The 17782-nt window shown below is 38.6% G+C and overlaps 3 protein-coding genes across 5 annotated transcripts; 1 reads left to right on the top strand and 2 right to left on the bottom strand.

The window, feature by feature from the left end:
• Positions 1-83: 83 nt before the first annotated feature.
• On the bottom strand, positions 84-3315 carry LOC107223894 (LITAF domain-containing protein). Of its 2 annotated transcripts, none has more exons than XM_015663738.2 (4): positions 3131-3315; positions 2634-2762; positions 2188-2344; positions 84-1910 (listed from the first exon to the last, which is right to left on the bottom strand). In XM_015663738.2, exons 2-4 carry the CDS (start codon positions 2746-2748, stop codon positions 1805-1807), a joined length of 378 nt encoding a protein of 125 aa, XP_015519224.1. In that variant the 5' UTR covers positions 2749-2762; positions 3131-3315; the 3' UTR covers positions 84-1804. The 2 variants fall into 2 exon arrangements, with proteins under 2 accessions (XP_015519224.1, XP_015519223.1); XM_015663737.2 differs by having other exon boundaries at positions 2634-2765; positions 3131-3314.
• A 630-nt stretch (positions 3316-3945) lies between these two features.
• LOC107223895 (transmembrane protein 258) lies at positions 3946-5342 on the top strand. Of its 2 annotated transcripts, none has more exons than XM_015663740.2 (3): positions 3946-4092; positions 4329-4568; positions 4703-5342. In XM_015663740.2, the coding sequence occupies exons 1-2, from the start codon at positions 4090-4092 to the stop codon at positions 4566-4568; spliced, it is 243 nt and encodes an 80-aa protein (XP_015519226.1). In that variant the 5' UTR covers positions 3946-4089; the 3' UTR covers positions 4703-5342. The 2 variants fall into 2 exon arrangements, with proteins under 2 accessions (XP_015519226.1, XP_015519225.1); XM_015663739.2 differs by having other exon boundaries at positions 3947-4092; positions 4652-5342.
• On the bottom strand, positions 5051-7748 carry LOC107223902 (tumor susceptibility gene 101 protein). The gene is made up of 8 exons (XM_015663747.2): positions 7474-7748; positions 7106-7190; positions 6823-6888; positions 6570-6733; positions 6353-6473; positions 6015-6241; positions 5532-5887; positions 5051-5449 (listed from the first exon to the last, which is right to left on the bottom strand). Exons 1-8 carry the CDS (start codon positions 7525-7527, stop codon positions 5263-5265), a joined length of 1260 nt encoding a protein of 419 aa, XP_015519233.1. The 5' UTR covers positions 7528-7748; the 3' UTR covers positions 5051-5262.
• Positions 7749-17782: the final 10034 nt, after the last annotated feature.

Here is a 17782-nt window from a genome sequence, read left to right as displayed (position 1 = left end):
TTTTTAAAGAGACATTTCAGCGGGTACACAAAAATATACGTATATTGAGGATTGGTTTATTAAGTACACTAAGTATATGTATATTTAATTTATATATATATATATTTTTCTTTGTATTAACGTTTTTACAAAAAATAATAACAATTTAAGTGTTATTAGTGTAAAATGGATAAATACACGTAAGAAATGGACAATGCAATTTGCGTCTGTTATCCTCATATCGCAATATACCTTACGTAAAATATCGCTGTATCCTTTGCTTCTTTGCGGTAATGTTAAATAAGACGTGGATAGCGTTTCGAGTTTGTGCTCCACTGAACACTTTCAAATTGTTATTTAGAAATGTAGAAATCACTTAACTACATTGTCCATGATTATAATATTAAAGAGACAGTTTTCGCTTGAAAGGCACTCACGTTTATGCATTTCGTACGAAATACTTGTTTGGTTTACTTTCGACATTACAATAAAATGAAAATTCTGCGCAAAATAAAACCACTGTTTCTTTATACTTCTCTTTTTCGATTTAACGAATCAATGCAGAAAAATAGCAGTGCCTGTATGTATACGTACATACATACTATACATAAACGTCCACCACTGTTTCAGAAAAAATGGTGAGAGGTGTCAAAGTAATACAAAATTTAATGTACTATCATCCAGCCTTATTAGCCACAGCGTCTGACTCGTTGGGTTCTTTTTCTTTTTTTCATCATGGAATGAGATAAAGCCCAACATTTGTGTAGGTGAAAAATGGCACATTTACGGAAATATAACGTAATTGACATAGTAGATTTGTAGAAGAATATATTTCAATATTGTAATTAGTTTCGCTTTTATCCTTAGTGAATCAATTAAAAAAAAATTGTGTAATGTAGCAAAATAATTCTCCTATATTAGGTATATTGGCTATATTACATCAGATATGTATTATTCTCTGTGTGCATACAATAAAATTATAGCATTCAAGTGATTGAAAGATAGACAGTCAGTGACCCGATACATGTATTACTAATGTATTGCTTATTGGTAATACAATTGGATAAAAAGAAGTAATCATCTATAATGTGAGAGAAGAATTTGCCTAATGGCATAAAAATAACAATCGCGAGGAAATGTAGAGTTTGCAGTTTTTTGAGTCGATCATCATAATTAACACGTAACGATGCAGTTCGTTAATTGCATTTATCAAGCCCAACATCAATGTTAGTATTAGATAATAGCGCCAAATTAACGAACTCTTATTTAAAAGCCCATTAAACGAGCAGCAAGAAGGGCGACATAATGTAAAAATAAAATATGTTACTATTTTGTACGTAAAGCTACTGACCTAATTTATTTTAATTTCATATTTAATAAGCGAGGTTAGGTAACTTTTGCAAATAATTGCTTAAAAAAAAGCTGCCTTTAATATATCTATAGCAACCAAAAATAGCTTACCCAATTAGAATTGTTCAAATTCTACAACCACTTTGTATAATAATATTTAAGTGCGAATCACATATGTTCAAATTTCACTTTTTTGACTGAACGTATTTGATATATTGTTACAAGCTGCTATGAATTATACAGGGTCGCGACAATTTTGCTAGAATAAAATTGACTATTCCCGGATTTCCCGGTCAGTCGCCACCCTCTTGTAGATATGTAGCTGTGAAACAGTTCTATATGTGCTGCAAACTGCGGCAGTACTTTTAGCTACCATGCTCGGATATTTGACCTTCATGTTTTTATTTTACTCATGTTATATTATATATACCCTTTCGAAATGCAGCGATTTGAATTTCATTTTTCTTTAGATCGTTTATCTTCGATGGCGACCTAAGTATGCCTTGCACTGTGGACAGCTGTGATGAACATCCATGCATTCATCGATGCAGCACGGAATTAGACAGCAGCCTAACCAGCATCTAAAAAACAATGAGATCATCGTTAAAAAACAGGGTTTGTTACTCAGGTCTTTTGTGTTAAGCTCCATTAATGTTAGTAGCTTCTACCCATAGAACTAATATCCATGAAACGAATGCGTAATCATTGATCATAATCATGTACTATGTTAAAATTCAATTGAATTTGGATGTTGCAGATCGAGAAAACTCCAGATGTTCGTAGGTAGCAGTAACTCTTCATTATGAATACAAGAATTGTCATGACATTTAGAAACCATTTGAAGAAAAGATAACATACCCAAGCAGTGCAATAATGACTCCAGAAATATATGCAATCATTCCAGGTTCTGTTTTGGTAGCTGTATCGATCTCAGTTCCACATTGAGGGCATATCATATGGGTCGGATGTGGTCCAACCGGTACAACTGTTGTAACTATAGTTGGACCTCCTGCAACTGTGAAAGGAAAACATACCACAGGATGTTATAGCCAAGAATCAAGCGTGTTTAAACTTCTTTGTGACATTCGATCATCACAATTGATGTTTAAGTAATTTCAACATTAAAGTATTGTAAGTTTGCAAGTAGTTGAGAAGAGAGGAGAGATATGAGATATCCTATCGTTAATCCTCACAGATGAACAAGGCACGTTACTTTAGTGGCATTTGAAATGCACAGATGAAGTTATAATAATAATTTTGAGGTCATTCCTAATAGTAGCATCGAGGTTACATTATTTACTCACACGATTGTATCGGTGTATAAGGACTGGCAGGTGGCACACCTCCCACACTTTGAGAATAGGTAGGCGGTGCAGTCGGCGGTGGTTCGTATGGAGGCGGCGGCCCATTCTTATTCATTTTGGTCAATTTAGCTGCTGATAAATAAGACGTTATAGAATAATTTCCGATATTATGCTTTGTGCAGCTAGATACTAGGGCCTCGTAAGCTAGGGTCCAAATATAGATGACCTAATTAACAAATTTACATGCCATAGACCTGAACACAGTGTTAGGCTGCAGATGATGTCTGAAGCGAATCGAAGAAATATCCTATTTTTCTAGTTAGAAAATCTTCAAATATAGCGCATATGTATACATGTATCCAATACGTCACTGTTCGACCTTGATTAATTTAACACGACTATTAAATAATTCAATGTTACAAATATAAACGCGGTTATCAAGTATGTATGCGAAATTTGTATAGATTAAAATAGCAGTGTAAAAGGTTATTACTTACTTCAATTGCTTTGCAAAATCTTCAAGCAAAAGTGCAATCATACAGATCAACACGAGATTGCGTCAACTTTCCTTCTTCTTCTTGCAAGTCGTACGCGTGTTTCGCTATAATACGACTAATCGAGTGTCGTTGCGAGTGTGTGTGAGAAAATAAGTACGTCAGTGATCACCACGGTATAAGGATAAGTGGTAGTCCGATTGCCTTATACTCCCCACCACGGTCTTTTACACAGGCCTGAGAACTCCGTCTCGAAAACCGTCACCTCAAAATATTGCCGACGGCGCTAGTGAGGGGGAGGCTTTTATATATTTCTCTTTGTTGCACACCTCTGCACATCCCGGCCGCGAAGATTGCGTTCTTTGTTGCACACCGGCTTACACGCCGGTTTCTGAGATTACACGCTCTCAAAACGGTTACGCCGCGTTCTATGGCAAAGGCATGGCAAAGGGATATGAGTACCCAGACCCGCTGTGGTGATCACGAATGTAAAACACTGCCTAGCACATATTAAGGACTGTAAACGTTATCAAGTATTACATGCGCGGCGTGGTAAATAGTGCCTGCTCCATGATTCTGAGCGCAACGACATGGAAAGTCGGTAAGGCAGAATACTGCGCACGACATATATACGTATTTTTGTAAAAAATGGAGGTAAATCGGATTACAGTGTCACGTTGACAACAAACATATAAAAATTGTCAAATGCTATGCTTGGATTAAATAATGAACTCATACGAAGATTATTATTTTTAATGGGATTTTATTTTTTCGACATGTTTGAAAACCTGTAATTTTAATTACCGACTGTCTAAAAGGCCTCGATAAATTAACGTCATCCACAGTCTAAGTCAGTCTAAGGGTCCACAAGACCATCTACTATCAAGTCAACCATTGGTACACGCTACATGCCCATTGCCCAGTACTACCGGTAGGCCACGTCAAAATATATATCCACTAAAATGGTAAGAATATAATTTGGTATTATTAGGTACATTCTTGTATCGCAAAGCTAATAGTACATCTAATTTAAATATTATGTGTTTTTCTAACATTCACGATGAGAACAACTGAAAACTAAATTTTTTCCGTATGGCGACTGCGAATAACCAAGAGGTTGAACTGTCCATTAGTATTTCTAATCGCTTCTCCCGTTCTTTTGGTTATTCTTTATTTCATATTAACTCGTAAAATTTTGCAGATTGAAATCGAGTCCATGACGAGGTACGTCTCACCGATAAACCCAGCTGTGTTTCCACATTTGGCTGTAGTCCTGTTAGGAATCGGTATATTCTTTACTGCGTGGTTTTTCGTCTACGAAGTAACCAGCACCAAGTTTACCAGAGACATATTCAAGGAATTGCTGGTCTCCTTAGTAGCTGCAATATTCTCCGGTTTCGGTGTACTGTTTCTACTGCTTTGGGTCGGAATTTATGTTTAGGTAATTATTAACAGAATAATTAGGTTCTTGACCATACACAGGAAGATATGAATATTTTATTCCTGATGTGCATTTACTTTCAGTCATGGATCACAACCCATTTTGCTACACCAGACATATTCAAATTTCTACAGGTTGAACACTGACTTGCATGTGATTCTTGTAACTTCAAGGAGCCGTGCTATACATCTGGTAATATTCCGTTGAACCGAAGTCTTTTTTCTAAATATTTATAATAAATATGGTAAAATAGATTCCACTGTGTGTTATGGCACAGACTCTTAAAACCTTGTACAGTGTTCCTCAATTCTGTTTTTGACAAAAAAAAAGAGAAAGAAAATAAACTATGTAATAAAAACAAAATACAACACTGTACATATTCATACTAAATGTAAATATATAGTTTGCAAATTTTATTCTCAAATACATGTCGACTGAGAAATTGAAAGAATCATGAATCTTTGTTTGAAATGTGCGTTATGATCGTTTCGTAAGGACTTTATTTTATTACAGAGTTATTACTTATCATTTCTATTCATTCAATGGTATATCGATAATTTTTTTTTTTATTTAATATACATTGTACGTGGTAAATAAATCTTTGTTCGCATATATTGAAATAACTTGTGTAGGTATAATTAATTACATTTTAAAGCCAACTGTTCATCATCTCAGCACCAAAATCAATTTCTATTCAACCTGCCAGACCAGCCTTCTGTCTGCAACGCAACATTAGTGCTCGGAGCATAAATTGCCGACGTGAAAGCTGTCGAACTTGCTTCAAAAATGCTTCTAAATCAATGATTCCTCCGCGCAGACCTTCTCCTAGATAATAAATCGCATCTTCGATAGCAGCTTCCTCCGCAAAGGCATTCAGCATCCTTGATTAAACAAAAAATACTCATTTTAATTTGCAGCAACTGTATATGGTACATAGTCGTAAGAACAAATGAAATAACATACTGTTTGTACAAGGGAGCAATTGTCGTCACTGCTTCGTCAACATCGATAGTTTGATTGTCAGAAAGTTTACTAATTTCCCTTTCTAATTCACTCTCTTTTTCCTCGAGTATATTTATATTTTTCTCAAGTTCGGATTTCTCCCGATTCAACTTGTTGAGCAATTCCTCTAACCGTGCTGATCCGCTCGCTAGTTCTTGCTCGGTGCGACGCAGAGTTTCCAGTTCTGCTTCTCCCTGAGATAACTGTTCACGTAAACGGCGTCTCAACTTATCACCAACAGCGGATAACAGTGATTCTCTGATATGTTCTTCCGATATCGTATCTGTGTTGTTAGAATTTCCAGGCACCCTTGGCGACTGAAGTATTAAAAGTTTTGAAGTAGAGAGATATTATTTCCGAACAATTAAGCAATCAGTGTATAAATATTTGCTGATAAAACTAGCTGATGCTAATTCAACTTCAATAAGAATTCGTATAACGTACTGGCTGTGTGACTGGTGGATATGGCGGTGGGTAAGAACCAGGGTACACAGCTCCCCCGTAACTCGTGCTACCTGGATATGGACTGTACCCAGGATACGGTATTCCAGGTGTTCCAGATGTTGGGTAAGGTGGATAAACGTTACTGCCAGTTCCGTACTGTGAACCTGTAGGATAAGGTGGGAAACCACTCGCAGATGTTCCACCACCACCGGGAACTGGCATGAAAGCTACAATATCATAATAAAGATTAATAAAATTTAATGAATAGCAAAGGTCAGGTATTTCTTTTACAACCGAACAATAATACGATTGGATATTAAGTTTTTATAGTAACTTACACTGTACAGGATATGGCGTTGAAGAAGTCTGATTGTCGTTCTTCGGTTTAGCATAAACTGGTGGCTGATCTCCAAAGGTTATTCTCATCACTTGAATCAAGCTTAACAAATCTGATTTTTGCTACAACAGACAAGTTGTTTGTATTTTGCACAATTTTAGATACTCTGCTGCTAATGTGAAACAAAGAATAATTAAGTAAATACAATTTTTACTTACAGGGACCCATTCGTGAAGATAAGGAAGGTAAATTTTTCCATTGTGATCCACAAACATGCTGACCTTAATATTCATGTCTGCTGTAGGTTTGACGTAACATATTGGTGCGTTGTTGGGATGGGTATCCATCAACCATACGCAAATGGGAATGTTGTAGACATTTCCTGTGGGAAAAAATGAACAGTGACCATAAATTTGTTACGTGACAACGATAAAATAGCTTTCTATACGTAAGGATATTGTAAAATTATACCTTTGTAAGTAACTGGTATCGTTCCTTGTAAGCTGAATAATTCTTTGCGCGTCCCATCGGTGAATACTGTGAAATTGAATGATAAATGTTGAAAAATATTAATGACAATATATGGCATGTTATTAAAATGATCAAACATTAAATTATTTATTACGATTAGAGATACTCAGCAGAATTCAGAACTGTACAAATCTGCTGAAAGTCAAACTTGTTTAGCAAAATCAAAGAGATCAATTACTCAATACAATTGGAAATAAATTTGAACGTATTGGAAACTGCGTACCATACGGCTCTACTCTATACTGCAGAGCAAAATATTGGCTTAGGACACTGACGACATCGCGATAGGTGAGGTCTGGATGTTGATACTGCGAAAGACGAAGTAAAAAACAATAAATTTTCAAAGCTTAAGCATGCTGTTCAAGAATTTCTTTGTTGAATGAATTTCCACATCTTTAAATCAGATTAGCATGAGTGGTCAAGTTTATGAAACTCATGCAGTATGAGTTAACGTCTGAATCGACGCAGCATAAGGTCATGGGCCAAAACTTCAGGAATGTACTTCGAACTGTACTTCCAGATGATTTGAAAGCAATGAAAAGTTAGTGATTATTGGAGGGCGTTGATCTACGAACGATGAATGTCATTTACTTTCGTTAAGCACTGCCTTATCTTCCCTTCATTGATTTGAGTCATTTTCACCATTTAACCTGTAAATGATGAAACAATGGTGCCTGCTCGGTTTATATACGGCAATTTAATCAGTGCAACACGATATCGGAATATTTTCTTTTCAATAGTACAACCACTTGATAATTATGTTACAACTAATATCGCAGCAGTTCTTCCAATCACTCCCGTTGATATTTTTCGTGCGTAAATTGTGACTGGATTGCCTGAGTGACGTTTCAACTCCAAGGTCCATAGATGCAGTAAATGAGTCAGGTTGGGCATGAACACTCCGTCGCAATTGGTTGTTAGATCTCACTAAACAAAAGTTCACAGGCGAAAATTCAAAAATTCTTTCACTCCGATGCAACTATTATGATAAGATAAGTGACTATCTATTCGGGGGTGAAAAATTTTCGAGGCGTGAGAATGGGATGGCAAATTAAAACATTCTTCGGAGGTGTTTTTTTTTCGGATTTTGAGTTAGAAACAAATACCTGGCTTATAAATACGAATTGATTTTCGATTTCACGTCACTTGTCGTTTGTATGGTGTAGGGTACGATGAGACTGAGACAGTGAGTGGAGGAGAGACAAAGTGGAAGAGTATACATATATGAGATAATTATTATTTTAGATTGAAAGTGTTTTTTGTTCTAGCCAGCGTACAGGTGCAATGCACCACTGCAGAAAACAATATGAGTGAGATTGGATTATTACGATTTGATGTATCATGAATTGGAATGAATGAATAGAGAATCATTTTTTTGTTTTCGTCCGGCCGTCGGTTCTGGTATGATTTTAATGTCCTTCTGAATACTTTAGTGTATAATTAATCTCGTTACAAGCGCTTAACTCATTACTGACGGCAAAGGTTCTTAGCTCGAAGAGTTGCAGGAAGAGTGAGACAATACATATCAATTGTTGGTGAAAATTTGGAAGATTTTCAAAAATGCTGGAATCAGTTCATTGTTGCACTATATCGACGTAATTTTGGGAGAGACATCGATTAAGCGCAGTCCCAATGTGTTGCGATCAACTGATGACAAGTTACAGCCGAAAAACGAAGAATTTTACTCGCCATTTCTCTCCTGTTGGTCAGGAAAGAAAAATAGGCAAAAAAGTAAGGCCAACCCGCATTCTGAGGCTTTTCGTCACTCCCTGACGGTCAGAGGCGCTCGACACTGGAACTTTCTACCTACCGAACTCAGGGTCTGTCTCGACGCTTGCAGTTTTTGAACGCGATCTACATCAGCACTGATGGCGACTAGTCATCTAGTCTTCCCCACTTCCCGTTTCGCACGTTTCTTTGTTGCTGCTTTCTTAGCTTTATTCTGTTTTCTTTTCTTTTCTTTTCTGTTCTTTTCTTTTTCGCTTTTTTTCTGACATTGTCTTCGTCGTCTTTCTCTGTTCTATTCTCTGTTCTAATTTTTTATCCCTAGATCTTAAATAGTAATATAGAACTAGGCTAAGGTTTAGGAATTAAGACTTTGTTTATTTTTAACTTTGCAATGATGTTTTCCAATATTGTCATGAAAAAGATGAAATAAACCATTGAAACCATTGAACCCCTTTGTCTTTTTGGCGAAAAATTTCGAGATTTTGAAAAGTGCTGGAATAAATTCTTTGATGCACTATTCCGACGTAATTTTGCGAGAGAAATCGATTGGGCGCAGTCTCAATACGCTGCGATCAACGCATCGAAAGTTACAGCCAAAAAACGAAAACCGGAGATTTCGACATTTTTCAGCAGGTGGTTTTTCCTTCGTGATTTCAATCCTGTTGATCCCACGCTGTTTTCGCTGCGTTTTCTGAGTTCCTGGGGGCCCAATTGGTCAGAGAAGGGTCATACAAATCGAATCGGAGACTAAAAGTTTTTCGCCCAAAAAAACAGCAAGGCTAACCCCTTTGTATTTTTGGCGAAAAATTTCGCAATTTCGAAAAGTTCCGGAATAAATTCTTTGATGCACTATTCCGACGTGATTTTGCGAGAGAAATCGATTGGGCGCAGTCTCAATACGCTGCGATCAACGCATCGAAAGTTACAGCCAAAAAACGAAAACCGGAGATTTCGACATTTTTCAGCAGGTGCTTGTTCCTTCGTGATTTCAATCCTGTTGATCCCACGCTGTTTTCGCTGCGTTTTCTGAGTTCCTGGAAGTCCAATTGGTCAGAAAAGGGTCATACAAATCGAATCGGAGACTAAAAGTTTTTCGCCCTAAAAAACAGCAAGGCTAACCCCTTTGTATTTTTGGCGAAAAATTTCGCAATTTCAAAAAGTTCTGGAATAAATTCTTAGATGCGCTATTCCGAAGTAATTTTGCGAGAGAAATCGATTGGGCGCAGTCTCAATACGCTGCGATCAACGCATCAAAAGTTACAGCCAAAAAACGACAACCGGAGATTTCGACATTTTTCAGCAGGTGCTTTTTCCTTCGTGATTTCAATCCTGTTGATCCCACGCTGTTTTCGCTGCGTTTTCTGAGTTCCTGGGGGTCCAATTGGTCAGATAAGGGTCATACAAATCGAATCGGAGACTAATAGTTTTTCGCCCAAAAAAACAGCAAGGCTAACCCCTTTGTATTTTTGGCGAAAATTTTCGCGATTTTGAAAAGTGCTGAAATAAATTCTTTCACGCACTATTCCGACGTAATTTTGCGAGAGAAATCGATTGGGCGCAGTCCCAATACGCTGCGATCAACGCATCAAAAGTTACAGCCAAAAAACGACAACCGGAGATTTCGACATTTTTCAGCAGGTGCTTTTTCGTTCGTGATTTCAATCCTGTTGATCCCACGCTGTTTTCGCTGCGTTTTCTGAGTTCCTGGGGGTCCAATTGGTCAGATAAGGGTCATACAAATCGAATCGGAGACTAAAAGTTTTTCGCCCAAAAAAACAGCAAGGCTAACCCCTTTGTATTTTTGGCGAAAAATTTCGCAATTTCGAAAAGTTCTGGAATAAATTCTTTGATGCACTATTCCAACGTAATTTTGCGAGAGAAATCGATTGGGCGCAGTCTCAATACGCTGCGATCAACGCATCGAAAGTTACAGCCAAAAAACGAAAACCGGAGATTTCGACATTTTTCAGCAGGTGCTTTTTCCTTCGTGATTTCAATCCTGTTGATCCCACGCTGTTTTCGCTGCGTTTTCTGAGTTCCTGGGGGTCCAATTGGTCAGAAAAGGGTCATACAAATCGAATCGGAGACTAAAAGTTTTTCGCCCAAAAAAACAGCAAGGCTAACCCCTTTGTATTTTTGGCGAAAAATTTCGCAATTTCGAAAAGTTCTGGAATAAATTCTTAGATGCACTATTCCGACGTCATTTTGCGAGAGAAATCGATTGGGCGCAGTCTCAATACGCTGCGATCAACGCATCGAAAGTTACAGCCAAAAAACGAAAACCGGAGATTTCGACATTTTTCAGCAGGTGCTTTTTCCTTCGTGATTTCAATCCTGTTGATCCCACGCTGTTTTCGCTGCGTTTTCTGAGTTCCTGGGGGTCCAATTGGTCAGATAAGGGTCATACAAATCGAATCGGAGACTAAAAGTTTTTCGCCCAAAAAAACAGCAAGGCTAACCCCTTTGTATTTTTGGCGAAAATTTTCGCGATTTTGAAAAGTGCTGAAATAAATTCTTTCACGCACTATTCCGACGTAATTTTGCGAGAGAAATCGATTGGGCGCAGTCCCAATACGCTGCGATCAACGCATCAAAAGTTACAGCCAAAAAACGACAACCGGAGATTTCGACATTTTTCAGCAGGTGCTTTTTCGTTCGTGATTTCAATCCTGTTGATCCCACGCTGTTTTCGCTGCGTTTTCTGAGTTCCTGGGGGTCCAATTGGTCAGAAAAGGGTCATACAAATCGAATCGGAGACTAAAAGTTTTTCGCCCAAAAAAACAGCAAGGCTAACCCCTTTGTATTTTTGGCGAAAAATTTCGCAATTTCGAAAAGTTCTGGAATAAATTCTTAGATGCACTATTCCGACGTGATTTTGCGAGAGAAATCGATTGGGCGCAGTCTCAATACGCTGCGATCAACGCATCGAAAGTTACAGCCAAAAAACGAAAACCGGAGATTTCGACATTTTTCAGCAGGTGCTTTTTCCTTCGTGATTCCAATCCTGTTGATCCCACGCTGTTTTCGCTGCGTTTTCTGAGTTCCTGGGGGTCCAATTGGTCAGATAAGGGTCATACAAATCGAATCGGAGACTAAAAGTTTTTCGCCCAAAAAAACAGCAAGGCTAACCCCTTTGTATTTTTGGCGAAAAATTTCGCAATTTCGAAAAGTTCTGGAATAAATTCTTAGATGCACTATTCCGACGTAATTTTGCGAGAGAAATCGATTGGGCGCAGTCTCAATACGCTGCGATCAACGCATCGAAAGTTACAGCCAAAAAACGAAAACCGGAGATTTCGACATTTTTCAGCAGGTGCTTTTTCCTTCGTGATTCCAATCCTGTTGATCCCACGCTGTTTTCGCTGCGTTTTCTGAGTTCCTGGGGGTCCAATTGGTCAGATAAGGGTCATACAAATCGAATCGGAGACTAAAAGTTTTTCGCCCAAAAAAACAGCAAGGCTAACCCCTTTGTATTTTTGGCGAAAAATTTCGCAATTTCGAAAAGTTCTGGAATAAATTCTTTGATGCACTATTCCGACGTAATTTTGCGAGAGAAATCGATTGGGCGCAGTCTCAATACGCTGCGATCAACGCATCGAAAGTTGCAGCCAAAAAACGAAAACCGGAGATTTCGACATTTTTCAGCAGGTGCTTTTTCCTTCGTGATTTCAATCCTGTTGATCCCACGCTGTTTTCGCTGCGTTTTCTGAGTTCCTGGGGGTCCAATTGGTCAGAAAAGGGTCATACAAATCGAATCGGAGACTAAAAGTTTTTCGCCCAAAAAAACAGCAAGGCTAACCCCTTTGTATTTTTGGCAAAAATTTTCGCGATTTTGAAAAGTGCTGAAATAAATTCTTTCACGCACTATTCCGACGTAATTTTGCGAGAGAAATCGATTGGGCGCAGTCCCAATACGCTGCGATCAACGCATCAAAAGTTACAGCCAAAAAACGACAACCGGAGATTTCGACATTTTTCAGCAAGTGCTTTTTCCTTCGTGATTTCAATCCTGTTGATCCCACGCTGTTTTCGCTGCGTTTTCTGAGTTCCTGGGGGTCCAATTGGTCAGAAAAGGGTCATACAAATCGAATCGGAGACTAAAAGTTTTTCGCCCAAAAAAACAGCAAGGCTAACCCCTTTGTATTTTTGGCGAAAATTTTCGCGATTTTGAAAAGTGCTGAAATAAATTCTTTCACGCACTATTCCGACGTAATTTTGCGAGAGAAATCGATTGGGCGCAGTCCCAATACGCTGCGATCAACGCATCAAAAGTTACAGCCAAAAAACGACAACCGGAGATTTCGACATTTTTCAGCAAGTGCTTTTTCCTTCGTGATTTCAATCCTGTTGATCCCACGCTGTTTTCGCTGCGTTTTCTGAGTTCCTGGGGGTCCAATTGGTCAGAAAAGGGTCATACAAATCGAATCGGAGACTAAAAGTTTTTCGCCCAAAAAAACAGCAAGGCTAACCCCTTTGTATTTTTGGCGAAAAATTTCGCAATTTCGAAAAGTTCTGGAATAAATTCTTAGATGCACTATTCCGACGTAATTTTGCGAGAGAAATCGATTGGGCGCAGTCTCAATACGCTGCGATCAACGCATCGAAAGTTACAGCCAAAAAACGAAAACCGGAGATTTCGACATTTTTCAGCAGGTGCTTTTTCCTTCGTGATTTCAATCCTGTTGATCCCACGCTGTTTTCGCTGCGTTTTCTGAGTTCCTGGGGGTCCAATTGGTCAGAAAAGGGTCATACAAATCGAATCGGAGACTAAAAGTTTTTCGCCCAAAAAAACAGCAAGGCTAACCCCTTTGTATTTTTGGCGAAAAATTTCGCAATTTCGAAAAGTTCTGGAATAAATTCTTTGATGCACTATTCCGACGTAATTTTGCGAGAGAAATCGATTGGGCGCAGTCTCAATACGCTGCGATCAACGCATCGAAAGTTGCAGCCAAAAAACGAAAACCGGAGATTTCGACATTTTTCAGCAGGTGCTTTTTCCTTCGTGATTTCAATCCTGTTGATCCCACGCTGTTTTCGCTGCGTTTTCTGAGTTCCTGGGGGTCCAATTGGTCAGAAAAGGGTCATACAAATCGAATCGGAGACTAAAAGTTTTTCGCCCAAAAAAACAGCAAGGCTAACCCCTTTGTATTTTTGGCAAAAATTTTCGCGATTTTGAAAAGTGCTGAAATAAATTCTTTCACGCACTATTCCGACGTAATTTTGCGAGAGAAATCGATTGGGCGCAGTCCCAATACGCTGCGATCAACGCATCAAAAGTTACAGCCAAAAAACGACAACCGGAGATTTCGACATTTTTCAGCAAGTGCTTTTTCCTTCGTGATTTCAATCCTGTTGATCCCACGCTGTTTTCGCTGCGTTTTCTGAGTTCCTGGGGGTCCAATTGGTCAGAAAAGGGTCATACAAATCGAATCGGAGACTAAAAGTTTTTCGCCCAAAAAAACAGCAAGGCTAACCCCTTTGTATTTTTGGCGAAAAATTTCGCAATTTCGAAAAGTTCTGGAATAAATTCTTAGATGCACTATTCCGACGTAATTTTGCGAGAGAAATCGATTGGGCGCAGTCTCAATACGCTGCGATCAACGCATCGAAAGTTACAGCCAAAAAACGAAAACCGGAGATTTCGACATTTTTCAGCAGGTGCTTTTTCCTTCGTGATTTCAATCCTGTTGATCCCACGCTGTTTTCGCTGCGTTTTCTGAGTTCCTGGGGGTCCAATTGGTCAGAAAAGGGTCATACAAATCGAATCGGAGACTAAAAGTTTTTCGCCCAAAAAAACAGCAAGGCTAACCCCTTTGTATTTTTGGCGAAAATTTTCGCGATTTTGAAAAGTGCTGAAATAAATTCTTTCACGCACTATTCCGACGTAATTTTGCGAGAGAAATCGATTGGGCGCAGTCCCAATACGCTGCGACCAACGCATCAAAAGTTACAGCCAAAAAACGACAACCGGAGATTTCGACATTTTTCAGCAGGTGCTTTTTCCTTCGTGATTTCAATCCTGTTGATCCCACGCTGTTTTCGCTGCGTTTTCTGAGTTCCTGGGGGTCCAATTGGTCAGAAAAGGGTCATACAAATCGAATCGGAGACTAAAAGTTTTTCGCCCAAAAAAACAGCAAGGCTAACCCCTTTGTATTTTTGGCGAAAAATTTCGCAATTTCGAAAAGTTCTGGAATAAATTCTTAGATGCACTATTCCGACGTCATTTTGCGAGAGAAATCGATTGGGCGCAGTCTCAATACGCTGCGATCAACGCATCGAAAGTTACAGCCAAAAAACGAAAACCGGAGATTTCGACATTTTTCAGCAGGTGCTTTTTCCTTCGTGATTTCAATCCTGTTGATCCCACGCTGTTTTCGCTGCGTTTTCTGAGTTCCTGGGGGTCCAATTGGTCAGAAAAGGGTCATACAAATCGAATCGGAGACTAAAAGTTTTTCGCCCAAAAAAACAGCAAGGCTAACCCCTTTGTATTTTTGGCGAAAAATTTCGCAATTTCGAAAAGTTCTGGAATAAATTCTATGATGCACTATTCCGACGTAATTTTGCGAGAGAAATCGATTGGGCGCAGTCTCAATACGCTGCGATCAACGCATCGAAAGTTGCAGCCAAAAAACGAAAACCGGAGATTTCGACATTTTTCAGCAGGTGCTTTTTCCTTCGTGATTTCAATCCTGTTGATCCCACGCTGTTTTCGCTGCGTTTTCTGAGTTCCTGGGGGTCCAATTGGTCAGAAAAGGGTCATACAAATCGAATCGGAGACTAAAAGTTTTTCGCCCAAAAAAACAGCAAGGCTAACCCCTTTGTATTTTTGGCGAAAAATTTCGCAATTTCGAAAAGTTCTGGAATAAATTCTTTGATGCACTATTCCGACGTAATTTTGCGAGAGAAATCGATTGGGCGCAGTCTCAACACGCTGCGATCAACGCATCGAAAGTTGCAGCCAAAAAACGAAAACCGGAGATTTCGACATTTTTCAGCAGGTGCTTTTTCCTTCGTGATTTCAATCCTGTTGATCCCACGCTGTTTTCGCTGCGTTTTCTGAGTTCCTGGGGGTCCAATTGGTCAGAAAAGGGTCATACAAATCGAATCGGAGACTAAAAGTTTTTCGCCCAAAAAAACAGCAAGGCCAACCCCTTTGTATTTTTGGCGAAAAATTTCGCAATTTCGAAAAGTTCTGGAATAAATTCTTTGATGCACTATTCCGACGTAATTTTGCGAGAGAAATCGAATAATTGCAGTCCCAATGTGCTGCGATCAACGAATCAAGAGTTATACCGCCAAAAGTTATAAATTTCGCGCCGGGTTGCCTGAAGGAAGGGGAAGGAACATAAGAAATTCACAACTGCAAAGTTCAATCTTTAATTCAATTTTTGTTTATTTAATATTCAAGAATTCTAGTACAAGTGTTCAGGTGTCAGTGTTGAGTACTCCAACGAGTTGTTAAACGGGAAAGTGAAATGCAGGATATATTACTTCAAGCAGCTTGCGATAAATGCTATGTGATAATTATTTTTGCAGTATGTTAGTATAATATAAGTTGTGTTATGCGCACAGATGAAATGTATCTCCGCAGGATATGATATGTATGATATTATAATGTTACTATTTCATGCAGTTTGTATTAAAATGAACGAAGAAATTGATTTCCCCATATTATGCTCTTTGTTTTTTCTGAGTTGTATGACGCTATTTCAAATGCCTTACTTGCCATCCTTGGTCATTGCTTTGCTGCTGGTCTTTTACTCTCTTTGATGCCGTTTCTGCGTTCCTGAGAGTCCAATTGGTCTAGGAAGGGTCGTTCTAGGAGTTGATCTTTGCAGCTGCTGATTCGACAAAGTTGTACTTGCACAAGTCGAATTTCTGAGGGTTTAAAACCAGAGACTACAGGTTCCTCTGCCTCGATTTTGAGCCAAGATAATTACGGAACGAATTCAAATTAGGTAAAATATATGTGGCATACAATAATACAGTTATTCGTTCTCTTCTTCGTTCATCGTCAGTTAAAATTCACTGCAACATCTTATTCACTACGTTCAATAACATACGTAGGCATATCATTTCATCCCATTGCTGCGGTCAAAAAATAAAAAAACATTCGCAAAACATAATATTTATTATTATTACGTTTACTCTGATACAATATTTATCAAACATAATACATCGATTTAAGCAGAAGGAATAAAGCATTCAAATAATGTTCCACCTGTTAGCATCGTATTCTTCTCATGTTTTCGGTCGAGATTAAAATCCCGTGTTAAAATCAACACAGTCAGATGTCATAATTTCCAATAGATGCGTTTTATTTTTTTGTTATGACGGGCTGGAGCCCCGATTAACCTTTGCAATATTCATTGGCACAATATTTATTTCGCCGCACAGTTTTCTACAAATTCATAAATATGGGGGACCATCTCGATGAGGCATTTCGCAAAATCGTACGCGACATTACCGAGGATATAAAAAATTACCCAAAAGAAGGTTCGAACCTCATAACATTACAGGATCTTCGAACGCAATTATAGTCTATAAGCTAATGCGTTAACTGTTCGATCCAGATCGGAAAACGGTAGCGGGATGGCTGCAGCAGGTAGGCAAGGAGGTTCAGACGGATGCCGATCGACGTGCTAGAAATGAATACGGTCGTTATTTAAGATACGTCGTACAGTCTGGCGAGCCTTTACCCGACGAACTGAAACCGACTCTTTGTTCGCAAGATCTTTCATCGGCGGTTCCTAAGCCTGGAGTACGAACTTTTCTTATCCAAGTTCTTCATGTTTCCGGAACCTTACAATTGACTCCCCCATGATCTTTTCCCCTATAACATCGAGATACATGAGAAATCGAGGCGAATTGCTTTAAAAATTTTCGAAAACGATTATCATTACATCTCATAGGATACCCCGAGGGGTTCATCACTCGTGAAATCTGACGTACACTTTTCCGGAAATCTTGTGAATTCTCTTGCAATCTTTTGAAATCCGTGAAATCTGTTTAAATCCCTGAATTCTTTCAAAATCTTTTGAATTCCTCTGAAATCCGATGAACTCTCTTGTAGTATTTTGAAATGCTATGAAATCATCTGAAATAGTTAGAAATTTTTTAAAAATCTTTATAATCTTTTGAAATCTTTGTAATCTTGAAATCAGGTGTACAT

This window comes from Neodiprion lecontei, chromosome 2 (genome assembly GCF_021901455.1).
Source record: "Neodiprion lecontei isolate iyNeoLeco1 chromosome 2, iyNeoLeco1.1, whole genome shotgun sequence".
NCBI lineage: Eukaryota > Metazoa > Arthropoda > Insecta > Hymenoptera > Diprionidae > Neodiprion > Neodiprion lecontei.
The sequence above is the reverse complement of the archived record's forward strand: the minus strand, read 5'-3'. Positions and strand labels throughout refer to the sequence as shown.